This window comes from Tachysurus vachellii, chromosome 16 (genome assembly GCF_030014155.1).
Source record: "Tachysurus vachellii isolate PV-2020 chromosome 16, HZAU_Pvac_v1, whole genome shotgun sequence".
Taxonomy (NCBI): Eukaryota; Metazoa; Chordata; class Actinopteri; order Siluriformes; family Bagridae; genus Tachysurus; species Tachysurus vachellii.
This window is the reverse complement of record NC_083475.1, coordinates 15,075,178-15,088,793: the sequence shown is the minus strand read 5'-3', so window position 1 is coordinate 15,088,793 and position 13,616 is coordinate 15,075,178. Positions and strand designations below refer to the sequence as shown.

At 43.4% G+C, this 13,616-nt stretch overlaps 1 protein-coding gene across 3 annotated transcripts in view; it reads left to right on the top strand.

Moving 5' to 3' along the window:
* The window catches only part of lmo3 (LIM domain only 3), a 40,074-nt gene extending 37,719 nt beyond the window's left edge, over window positions 1-2,355 (top strand). For all 3 annotated transcript variants that reach the window (XM_060890089.1, XM_060890088.1, XM_060890087.1), the window contains exon 4: window positions 966-2,355. In XM_060890089.1, the coding sequence (XP_060746072.1) occupies window positions 966-1,071 (106 nt within the window). In that variant the 3' untranslated portion in view covers window positions 1,072-2,355. The remainder of the gene's footprint in view (window positions 1-965) is intronic.
* The last annotated feature ends 11,261 nt before the right edge of the window (window positions 2,356-13,616 follow it).

Sequence of the window (13,616 nt, the reverse complement as noted above, 5' to 3'; positions counted from 1 at the left end):
TCTCTCTCTCTCTCTCTCTCCTCCCTAACATAATCTCCTCTCTAAAAGGTCAAGTGAGACAGTGGCCCATTGGGCAGAGTGAATGGAGGCCAGGCTGTGATTTATTCATGTTGCAGGTGGAGAAGCAGCTTCACGTTACAGATACACTCCAGAGATACACACTGTAAACACAGCACCTTTCCTCATGTCAGGTGCTCTTATGCACTTAAGTTAGAGGTCAGGCTAGTGCTCATTGGCATGAAATTCCCACACCCCTGATATGATCTCTCATACCCCTTTTCACTCAGAGAACAGGAAAACATTTCCAAGACTAAAGTTTGAGAGCTGAATCATTAGATTTGGGAGTTTATTAATTCAGCTGTTCAAGGTTTTATAAGCTACATATACCGCAAGCCTAGAGAACATATTTTAATACACAAAGTCAAAAGCTTGAAAAAAAGATATATATTTGTGCTGTGTGTTTTTTACTTGTTCCCCTTGACAGACGTAATCATTACCATCATGCCTATCACCCCCGAATTACGGTCCATACCTCATCCGACCTTCGTGGACTGCTAGACAAAACATTCTTTTATACCATTACTATGCTTCAGATCAGCAGTTACAATCATCATCATGTAATAACTGAAATATTTTACATTCTGTACTATAGTATATTTTACAAATCAGTATCAAATATGTCCGGTTAATAAAATAATAATTCCTTGTATAGTTAAAGGGAATGAAACAAATGTTGACATCTAGAACCTGGTGTTCATCATTTGTTTGGCCTGAAATGTGCAGAACCTTATGAAAGCAGGTTCTTGGCACCCATAATGAATGGGGAAACCCTTGGTTTTAAGGGTTTCTCCAGACTGATAAACCCAAAAAGGTTTTAGGATGCCAGATGGAAACCACACATCTCACTTTGAATAACCCCTCCCCCTCTCTGTGCTTTTTTTTCTCTGTCACATTCCATTTTTCAGGTTTTGCGTGGGGGACAAATTCTTCCTGAAAAACAACATGATCCTGTGTCAGACGGACTACGAAGAGGGGCTGATGAAGGAAGGCTACGCCCCGCAGGTTCGCTGACCCCAAAACAACACTCGCTTGTGAGGAGAGAGCTGCGAGAGGACCTGAAAGGGGACATGCAGTCAGACACCAAAAGCACTACCATCCTCTCCAGCCCTTATCCTTGATAATGTACATAAGAAACGCCCACTATGGGGCACTGCTGTACAGAATAGCCATAGAGACTTGTTGTGAGTGGGGAAGGGGGTTTTGCAAGTCCCCCTAAGCAAAGTGACACTGGTCTTGGATATTGCTGTGGCTCTTTTGAAACAACCCCCTTCTTTTCCCCTGCCCCAAGACCCATGGCCTCATGGAGACAATCCACCCTAAGGCCTGACAACTCACACACATTTACACACACAAATCTGCAAAAAAAAAACAAAAAAAAATGCACCACATTCTTAGACCCCTCACCACTGACCCCTTACTTCACTCTCAGGCTAAGGATGATAATGGAAAAAAGGGAAAACAATCATTGCGTGATGAAAAGGTATAAATGTAGTCCTGTCAGCTGGGAGCGAGGGAGCCATGTCAATATAAGACCTCAGGTCGAGGGGGTTTCCTTATTTCTATTACTTTTTTCTCTTTTGCTTTTATGAGAAAAAGCTCAGTCCAGCTGAGCACAACTCAGCTCTTTCTCTCGCCTGTTTCCTATTGGTACAGCAGACCTGCTGGAATTGCTACACTGACACAACTTTATTACTAAGATTATTCATGTTCTGCTTGCTTTGTATGTAAAACAGCCTCCAGAGATCATTGTCAGGACACTGTAGGGATTCGGCACACAAGTCAGTTTGTTATATGGGGTGGGAGGGTGGTGTCGGATTTACTTCTTTTATACGATGTATTTATTTGAACCCCTTATTTTTGTTTGTTTTTGTTGTTCTTGTTGTTGAGCATCATACTGAGGCTTTGTCCTTGACATGTTTATACTTGAATTGGATCACTGTCCAGTTGCTGAGCCTCTTGTCCAGGCTTCACAAGTCCGGCCTCATTACTGCACACTGACAAACACTTGTGGTATGTTGAAGAACAAGTCAGCTCACATAAACCGGAGGTCTGTAACCTCCGATTTACCGGCTTCGACATGTTTGTCGAAGTGCATGTTAACGCTACTGTACCGCATTTAAGCAGCATCCAACTGTCACTTCAGTTAACTTCTGAAAGTGAGGGCAAAGCCTCAAGAAAAGACAAACTGATTTGTAAATGGTGGTTGTACATATTTAAAAAAAAAAATAAAAGTATTCTTTTTGGCTTGCTATTAAAGAATTTTCTTTTAAGTGACACTCAGCATGAGATGTTTATTTTTAGGACACATGTACATACTGTATTGTAATCATTTTAAGCACAAATGTAATACAGTTTTATTGTGTTAACATTGCGTGCCAGAAGTCTTTTCTTCCAACTTTCTCAACATGCTAATCCAATCCTGGTGAACTGTGTACCAGATTTGCCCATTAATCTGTTCATTTCCACCTCCCGAGTGTTTACTGAAGCAATTTAGGGTACGTGCCTCACTGAAGGGCACGAGAATAAATGCAAAGAAGCCATCGAAGGCCTCTCCACTCACCACTCTATTAGGCTAGCCACCAGACCATGCTATGCTCTCTGCTCCATGATTGATAGTAAGTGCAATCATTTTTGTCAGCCATTTTGTTGTCATCACAACTCAAAAATTGCCACCCTCTTTTCTCCGTCGACTGAAAAGCAGGGAATATAAGAGAATCTGTCAGCACGAGAGTGCATTTAGGAGGATCAGCTGAGTAGAGGAGTATAGATAATCACCTTCTGTTGAAATGTTGGGGCTTTTAATGTATTGTAACAGCTATGAGCTGAGTCCATGCTATACTTATACGAGCTCTGCAGGTCATGACCGAATCCAACAGTGGAACCATTTAAAGCCTGTTGTAGTTTGGCTTATAAGTGAAGCCAGAGCCATGCTCGACAATCCGGCTTACTGTACAAGTAAAACAGTGAGATTAAAGTCCTTTCTCTAATTAGGGAGGCAGTTTAAAGTAGCCTGTAAAGTTTGACAATAGGCACACACTCATCTCATTATAGCCCATAATAAGGAGACCAATTAAACTAATTGAATTGCTTTAGCTTGAAACACAGAGGGGGAAGGTGTCTTTGATTAGACTCAAGCTGTTAAGTCCCTCAATGGAGAGAGAGATTGGTCTGAAGCTACACAAAGCCTTGAAGAACTGCTGGGAGAGAAAAAATACTTAGAAAATGTACAACATTGTGAACAAATATTCTCAAATCTTACACTTCTTAACGGATTATTTTTCGGTTTAGTATTAAGAAACTGAATTATGTAGGCTTTCATTTAACTGGGTAATTTTTTTATTATTATTATTATTATTATTATTATTATTATTTATGTAATGATTTTATAATACATTAATCATTAACACATTGTTGGTTGCCACAGTGACAGGTACTGGTAATGTCGCTGCCTCATAGAGACATACATTTAAGACAAAAGACAACAGTACAAACATTTTCTTCAGTCAGCAGGAGTAAAACAAAAAAAAAAGGTTTTTTTGCCTGATAAATCCTTTGTGTGTATTGTTAAAAAAAAAGTGGTATAGGCGACAGAAGGCAGTAGACGAGTGCATTGTTACCTCGCAGCTCCAGGGTTCCTGGTTCAACCGTTGGTTACTGACTGTGCAGTGTTTTTGCCAAAAACATTTAAAAATATTCAGATCTCTGTGTAAAAAGGTAATTGCTTGTTTTGAATCCTGGGGACTGAAGCACAGTCCAGGATGTATTCCTGCTTGCGCCAAAAGTTTACAGAATAAGCTTCAGATGCACTTCACCCTTAATCGGAAAATTGAAGAAGTCGCTATTTAGCGTTTTAAATACGCTATTTACCACAGCACAGGTTTGGTTTTGTTAACATAAAGCACTTGCCTCACTGACTTACATCAGAAACAACTCAGAGACACATGGTGGTGATAATGTCCCATCAAGCATAATAATCAACCCCATAAAAATAGAGTACAATGAAACCTACATACGCAACAGAGAATACCCAGTTGACATAAGGGTTAAGAATATATATATATATATATATATATATATATATATATATATATATATATATACATACAGAACATACATGATATTGAATATATTTAATGGAGTGAATCTGTCACTCACTGATATTAATACCACAATATGTTAAATACAGGAGACACTATAGAGAAGTGTTTGGAAGTTCACACCATCAAATTTAACCTCATTTGTCAGCTCATGTCACATCATTACCGTTATTTGACTCTGACATATCAGAACTACTCAGATAAGTCTAACATTAGTCAGCCTGGAAAATGTCATAACACAGCCTTAGGTCAAGAATCCTTCACCTGAACTGTCAGAGACACATACAAATGAAAATAAATTAATTAATAAATAAATAATGCAATTTGAATTTATTTGAATGATGTCATATAGCCCTGTGAACACTAGCGGTGATATAATTAGTGTTTATATGCAATAAAAGTAGCCTATAGAAATCTGCAACAATCTAATCATGCTAAACTTTGGTGTTGTCACTTCCTAAATTTCCTTACATCATTTCAGTCTGAGCCTTTGTAATGCCACAGTTGCATGGTTTCTTTGAATCATCCAAGGTTATGAGACGTAAAGCTGCTATTACTGCATTTGAGAAGAAAGTTCCAGTGCTCCCTAGTGCATTTTCCGCCTCCCGAACGTCTCACCTTATAACTTTTCTGTCTGTGTGAACAAAGGCATGTTTCATCACTTCTTTTTATTCTCTGAGAGACTTGCACTGATGAACAGCCAATTCACCGAGTGCAGGCGGAGAGACGGCGTGTACAGCATCTTATTTAACATGCCGTTGTTATTGTATCAGACCTTTGCTACTCGCCTGGGCATTTGTTAAAGATCAGCAAGATAAAAATAGAAAAGAATGATTAAAGATAAAAAAACAAAACAGCCTCATCCCCCCTTAGCAGCGAAAAGTCGATGAAGCACAGAGGAAGACGAGGAGGGGAAAAATCATGCAAGTTTCTTCCAAAAAATCATTAAGAACATTTAGAAAGTGCATTAACTTCCAGGCCATGTATCGTTAGCGGCCTCATCCCCATGCTGTCTCTGACCCCAGAGTGTGTGCATCAGCCCGCGCATCCGATAGCCCAACTTTCCTCGTTTGGCAAACGGCTCCAGGGGTGAAAATAATGATCTACATAGACATGCCAATGCTATCTGGACCAGATAACGCTGCTTTAATGACTCCTTATCCTTCAGCCTCTTTTGTAGAGATGGTGCCCTGGCAAATGTATTCCCACTGTTGGGTCATTATCTCTTTATTGCAGCAATAATAGACTTGGGTATTTTAGGTCAGATTTGTGTTGCAAAAGAAGATACATTTGCGAGCCTCCAGAAACAATGTGCAGTGCTAAGTGCTATCGTAGATTCAGAGATCACTGATTGGCAATAAACATGCTTAAAACAGCTAATGATTGTGAGCGAGTGATACTCGGAATGCAGTTTCTTTTAGATGGTGCCAATCCTTAGAAGTGAAGCAAAAATGTAAATCTTTCTGAATCAAGGAGTGCTGCCTACGTTCAGAGTCTGCCTTTTTTCATGGTTGACAGATGAGATCAAATCTGGCTTTTTTTATAGCTCAAGGAATTATCATCTTAAACTCGGATAAACCCAACACATGGCATGAGACCAAAGCCTTTCAGTAATTTGGCAGCTATCAAATCGATCAAGATGATTGTCGTGACACTCGTTCACCTGACCTCACATATGCACGCGCACAACGTCCTGGCCCATTAAAAAAAAAATCTCAGTATTAACTCAACAGATTCACATAAGTGGTTCACATAATAAACTGGAAGTCAGGAATAAGGAGAGTTATTTCACCTAGAACACACTCAAATGCCACTAGCAATTTCTTCCATAAGCCTACGTCTACTGATGTGTCATTTAAAGAATGTACAATGTGTTATCTGCACCGAACGATCTACAAAGCCTGCCTGCCATTATCAGGAATGTGCTCTGGATAGCATAGCACGGGGCAAATGACTCAGGGAGATGGGATGTGGGAGATTCTGAGGCCATACGCTTCTCTGAAGTTGTCCCTTTGATGTGGCACACTAACCTATACCAGATGCACCAGGCTTAGGCCACTAAAAAGTACCCATGCTGTATCAGTGGCTACAAAATCAACATATTAGCATAAACACACAAACACACATTTATATATAGATACATATACACCTGCGAAATAACACTCAACATCTTGCTACACCTTCATCGTATATATTTTCAGGATTCGCTTTGTGGTACAGCACAGCTGTTTTAATTAGTCTACTCTTGCAAGTCATCTCCCCAGTAGTACGTGGCTGTTTTTAGGTGCCTTGGTGAACAAACTTATTGCCATTTTCACAGCTAGAAACCCATCAGTCCTTATAGCAGTCTTGTTTGTTTATTGCACACCATTTCCATTTAGCCTAATCTTGAATAGGAGAGATGATTGTATTCAGCAGGGTTGCGGAAACCGCATTACTGCCAACTGTAACCTTCACAGAATCCTTCAAAGACGAGATAGAAGGCAATTTCCTGTTTTTTCGGTCGGTGAGGACGAACGCAAACTTACTTCTCGCCCCTCGTTCGGCTCAGAAACATGCACCGTCCTCAGAGGGCTATTGGAAGATGATGGGCTCGTTATCTCAGTCACAAACGCTGAAAAGTGGTGATGAACGAGATGGGCAGAGTGTGTATCTGCTAGGTATTAGCACATAGCACAGCCTATTGTCTACCTATGGCCTTGAGAGTGAGCTCGAAGCTGAAGCAGTATGTCAGGCTGTATCCTCCAGTGGATAAGAGCTTTATGTCAGGTGGATAATTGGACTCCTGGCTTTTATGGTCTTATTTGCTGGGGTGGGGTGGAAGGGTAGGAGGGGGATCTTATGTATACACCAACAGCTGAAGGTTATGTTTGTGCCTGAGCATCTGTAGGAGCAGTTTCTTCACTTCAAGTTGAGTAGACTTTGCAAACATGATCCAAACATCAAAAAGCCCTGACCCTTCTCTGACCCTCACCTTTAGCTTGTGGGCTTGGATGTGCCTGCCGTTGGTGTGTTAGCTGAGATTCTTTCAAACTGAGTGCTGAGCATAATCAGAAGAGCTCCTAATGGCCACTCAGGAGACCCAGAGCCAATAGATCCTGCCAGTCAGCTGTATCCTTTTTCTGAAACAAAGATCTGTGCAATTACCACCTGTCATCACACTTCATGCGCATCAGAGCAGGCCTCATCGCATCCCAGCAAAAACCTCTCAAAGCCAGTATTCCTACTCAACTACTACAAAGGAAGTTGCTGTCCATTCTGTGTTCCTGTTTGTTTTCTTATTTCTTTGTTAGTTAGCTGTGTTTACATTAGTAAAGGTGAAGAAAGATATTCATTTTCTGCCTCAACTTGTGACCTGCGACTCCTTGGGAAAGCTCGCCCACATGCGTGCTGCGCATTGTGGATACAAACAGCTGCGGGTCAGATATGTGGGATGGATTGTGTGTGTGTGCGTGTGTGCGTGTGTGTGTCTTTGTCTTTGTGTATATCTTTTGCTTAACCTCCAAGCAAGCGCTGAAAAAATGAGTGAGTGTTTCTTAGGTGCTTGTATAAGAGGAGTCTAATATTAAACAATAAAAGGTTTTTCACATGAATAAATGATGTAGAAGTTCTCAGACAGCGTGAATAAATCAGCACTTTGACTTATTGATTATTCAACCGTTCTATGGACTCTGTATTCATAATGCATTTATAAGCTCATTTGTTTAAGATGTTTTACAAAGCACATATTATAATTTAATGTCTGTCATACACCTGTATATTGCACATTTATAGTAGTTCTATTTGCATGTGGTACATATTATCATGCACTAGAGTGTGACATCATAATGTACATACAAAACAAAACACTTGTAAACCTATTATGATAATCTATAACTTTTTGAAAGGAATAGCACCTGATATACAGTATACAGTGCATATAATACATAAGCCAAGGAGGCTTAACAATCCTTATCTTTAATTTATTGATGAATGAAATGTCACAGTTTTTACTGTTTACAGATTAATATTATATAACCTTCATGAGGGATCATGTGCTACTTTGTTAAATAACAGTGACGAACAGTCTGTGTATTATTAGCCTCAGATTATGTGGACTACACATCATCCCACCATCAGTGTCAGTGAATGACCCGTTACTATAGAAACAATGATATATTAAAACAAAGACGCATATAGAAAAATCGTTTATGTTACAGCCTACGGTTACATCTTTGTTTGTATGTATATGACTTTCTCATGACATAAATGAATCTTAAATATAACAGCAAAACGGTTATAATCACTATATATTATGATGAATGACGTTTTGTTGTTATTTCTTTAATATGCAAGTTCTGCTCAGAAAATATTTGAAAGAAAATTTGGGCTCAGCAAGAGATAATTAGGACTGTTTGGAACAAATGGCACGCACCAAATCAGCAGGCCACGACATTTATTACCATCGCTAATTAAAAGAGAAGATGAACATCTGCTAGGCCTAATCCTCACCTACAATATGTTTTGTGTGTGTGTGTGTGTGTGTGTGTGTGTTTAGGGTTAAAGGTTATTCTGCACGATAAATAACTAGTAGCCTGGCACCCAAACAGCAGCCAATCAAAAGGGTCCTTCAAGGTCTATTTACTACAGTTGGCATTTAAGTTTTTCTCTCTTTCCCTCTTTCTCTACGGCTCTCCTCCCTAAACTTAATCAAGTGATGAGGTGGAAACAAGGCCCAGTAGATAAAAGTGTTGGAGATGGTAATGATGCCAAGTAATGATTTCCCCAGAGGAAATCTGATCTATTGCCACGGGGAAGAGATGGAGAAGAAAGACCTGAGGGAAAGAAAGAGAGAGGGAGAGAGAGAAGGAGAGAGAGAGAATGAAGGGAAAGGAGAGGAGGGGGAATCCACATCAGCATTTCATAAGAGGCTCCTCAGCTATGAAAGTGAGCTAGAAAGGGAGGTGGAGGTTGTATTAGAAGGAGAACGGTTCTCATCACCCCTTGGGTGCCTCGTTTTCTCGCTCCCTCTTCGCCTGTTTCTGAGGGCGGGGGAGATATAAAGTGTTTGTGTACACTTGGGGGGCTGCAGGCAAAGGCGCTAGGTGAAATTAAACAGCTGAAAGGTATGATTTAACAATGTTCAAAACTCAATAAGTATAAGATAAGCAGCAAATTAGATGTGTCTGTGTCAGGAAGATGGGAGGGAGGTGAAAAAAAATTCTCCCTCGATCGATCGCATCGTCAAAAATTAATCTCCTGCCCTGTACCCTGGACTCGCTGCCAAGGTTGGTGAGAAGTAAAGAAATAAGCACATGGAATATAACTACGCTCTCTCACTCTCATCGCTTCTCCTTCAATTCAGGTTCCTCTTCTAGTTCACAGCAATAATTTCGAGCATCTTTACATGGTTTTGCTCAACACACAGCCTTGAACATGCAATATGTGAGTGATTCCACAACTGGAATGTAACTCATTTAATCCCTAAGTTGTAAAAATATAACTTAAATAAAAATCATTTTTAACATTGAATCTAAAAAACATGCATTAACATTTAAACATATCCAAGTCAACAGTCTCAGTTTTACAAGGTTGCTCATGATGTCTGCCTTTTTCCTCTTAAATTCCTCTTTAAAAAAACACTACACAATACCACACCACACTACACCACACCACACCACACCACACCACACCACACCACACCACACCACACTACACCACACCACACTACACTACATAATACCACACCACACCACACCACACCACACTACACCACACCACACCACACTACACCACACCACACCACACTACACCACACTACACCACACCACACTACACCACACCACACCACACCACACTACACCACACCACACTACACCACACTACACCACACCACACTACACCACACCACACTACACCACACTACACTACACTACACCACACCACACCACACCACACCACACCACACTACACTACACTACACCACACTACACCACACTACACAATACCACACCACACCACACCACACCACACCACACCACACCACACTACACCACACCACACCACACCACACCACACCACACTACACTACATAATACCACACCACACCACACCACACCACACCACACCACACTACACTACACTACACTACACTACACCACACCACACTACACCACACTACACTACACTACACTACACTACACCACACCACACTACACCACACTACACTACACCACACCACACCACACTACACTACACTACACTACACTACACCACACCACACTACACCACACTACACTACACCACACCACACCACACTACACTACACCACACTACACTACACCACACCACACCACACTACACTACACCACACCACACCACACCACACCACACCACACCACACTACACTACACTACACCACACCACACTACACCACACCACACCACACTACACTACACTACACCACACTACACTACACCACACCACACCACACTACACCACACCACACCACACTACACTACACTACACTACACCACACCACACCACACCCCACCACACTACACTACACTACACCACACTACACTACACCACACCACACCACACTACACCACACCACACCACACCACACCACACCACACTACACTACACTACACCACACTACACCACACTACACCACACCACACTACACCACACCACACCACACCACACCACACTACACTACACTACACCACACTACACCACACTACACCACACCACACCACACCACACCACACTACACCACACCACACCACACCACACCACACCACACTACACCACACCACACCACACCACACCACACCACACTACACCACACCACACCACACCACACCACACCACACTACACTACACTACACCACACTACACTACACCACACCACACCACACTTCTCTACACTACACCACACCACACCACACTACACCACACCACACTACACTTCTTTACACCACACCACACTAGTCTACACCACACCACACCACACTACACCACACCACACTATACTACACCACACCACACTACACATCTTTACACCACACCACACCTCTCTACACTACACCACACCACACCACACCACCCCACACTACACCACACTACACCACACCACACCACACCACACCACACCACACTACACTACACTACACCACACTACACCACACCACACCACACTACACCACACCACACCACACCACACCACACTACACCACACCACACCACACACCACACCACACATCATACACCACACCACACCACACATTATACACCACACCACACCACACCACACCACACATTATACACCACACCACACCACACCACACACCACCAACACCTACACACACACCACCACCCAAACAAACCCACACCACACACACCACAAACACACCACACCACACCACACCACACCACACCACACTACACCACACCACACTACACCACACCACACCACACTACACTACACTACACCACACTACACCACACCACACCACACCACACCACACTACACCACACCACACCACACCACACCACACCACACCACACTACACTACACCACACCACACCACACCACACCACACTACACCACACCACACTACACCACACCACACCACACCACACCACACTACACTACACTACACTACACCACACCACACTACACTACACCACACCACACCACACCACACTACACCACACCACACTACACCACACCACACCACACTACACCACACCACACCACACCACACTACACTACATAATACCACACCACACCACACTACATTACATAATAGCACACCACACCACACCACACTACACTACACTACACCACACTACACCACACCACACCACACCACACCACACTACACCACACCACACCACACCACACCACACCACACCACACTACACCACACCACACCACACCACACCACACCACACCACACCACACTACACCACACCACACTACACCACACCACACCACACCACACCACACTACACTACACTACACTACACCACACCACACTACACTACACTACACCACACCACACCACACTACACCACACCACACCACACCACACCACACTACACTACACTACACCACACCACACCACACCACACTACACCACACCACACCACACCACACTACACCACACCACACTACACCACACCACACCACACTACACTACATAATACCACACCACACCACACCACACCACACTACACTACACTACACCACACTACACCACACCACACCACACCACACTACACCACACTACACCACACCACACCACACCACACCACACTACACCACACCACACTACACCACACCACACCACACCACACTACACTACACTACACTACACTACACCACACTACACCACACTACACCACACTACACTACACTACACCACACCACACCACACCACACTACACCACACCACACCACACCACACCACACTACACTACACTACACTACACCACACTACACCACACCACACTACACCACACCACACCACACTACACTACATAATACCACACCACACCACACCACACCACACTACACTACACTACACCACACTACACCACACCACACCACACCACACCACACCACACCACACTACACCACACCACACCACACCACACCACACCACACTACACCACACCACACTACACTACACCACACCACACCACACCACACTACACTACACTACACTACACCACACTACACCACACCACACCACACCACACCACACTACACCACACCACACTACACCACACCACACCACACTACACTACACCACACCACACCACACCACACCACACCACACCACACCACACCACACCACACCACACTACACTACACCACACCCCACCACACTACACTACACCACACCACACTACACCACACCACACCACACTACACTACATAATACCACACCACACCACACCACACCACACCACACTACACTACACTACACCACACTACACCACACCACACCACACTACACCACACCACACCACACCACACCACACCACACTACACTACACTACACCACACCCCACCACACTACACTACACCCCACCACACTACACTACACCACACCACACTACACCACACCACACCACACTACACTACATAATACCACACCACACCACACCACACCACACCACACTACACTACACTACACCACACTACACCACACCACACCACACTACACCACACCACACCACACCACACTACACCACACCACACCACACCACACTACACTACACTACACTACACCCCACCACACTACACTACACCACACTACACTACACCACACCACACTACACTACACTACACCACACCCCACCACACTACACTACACCCCACCACACTACACTACACCACACTACACTACACTACACTACACCACACTACACCACACTACACTACACCACACCACACTACATTAC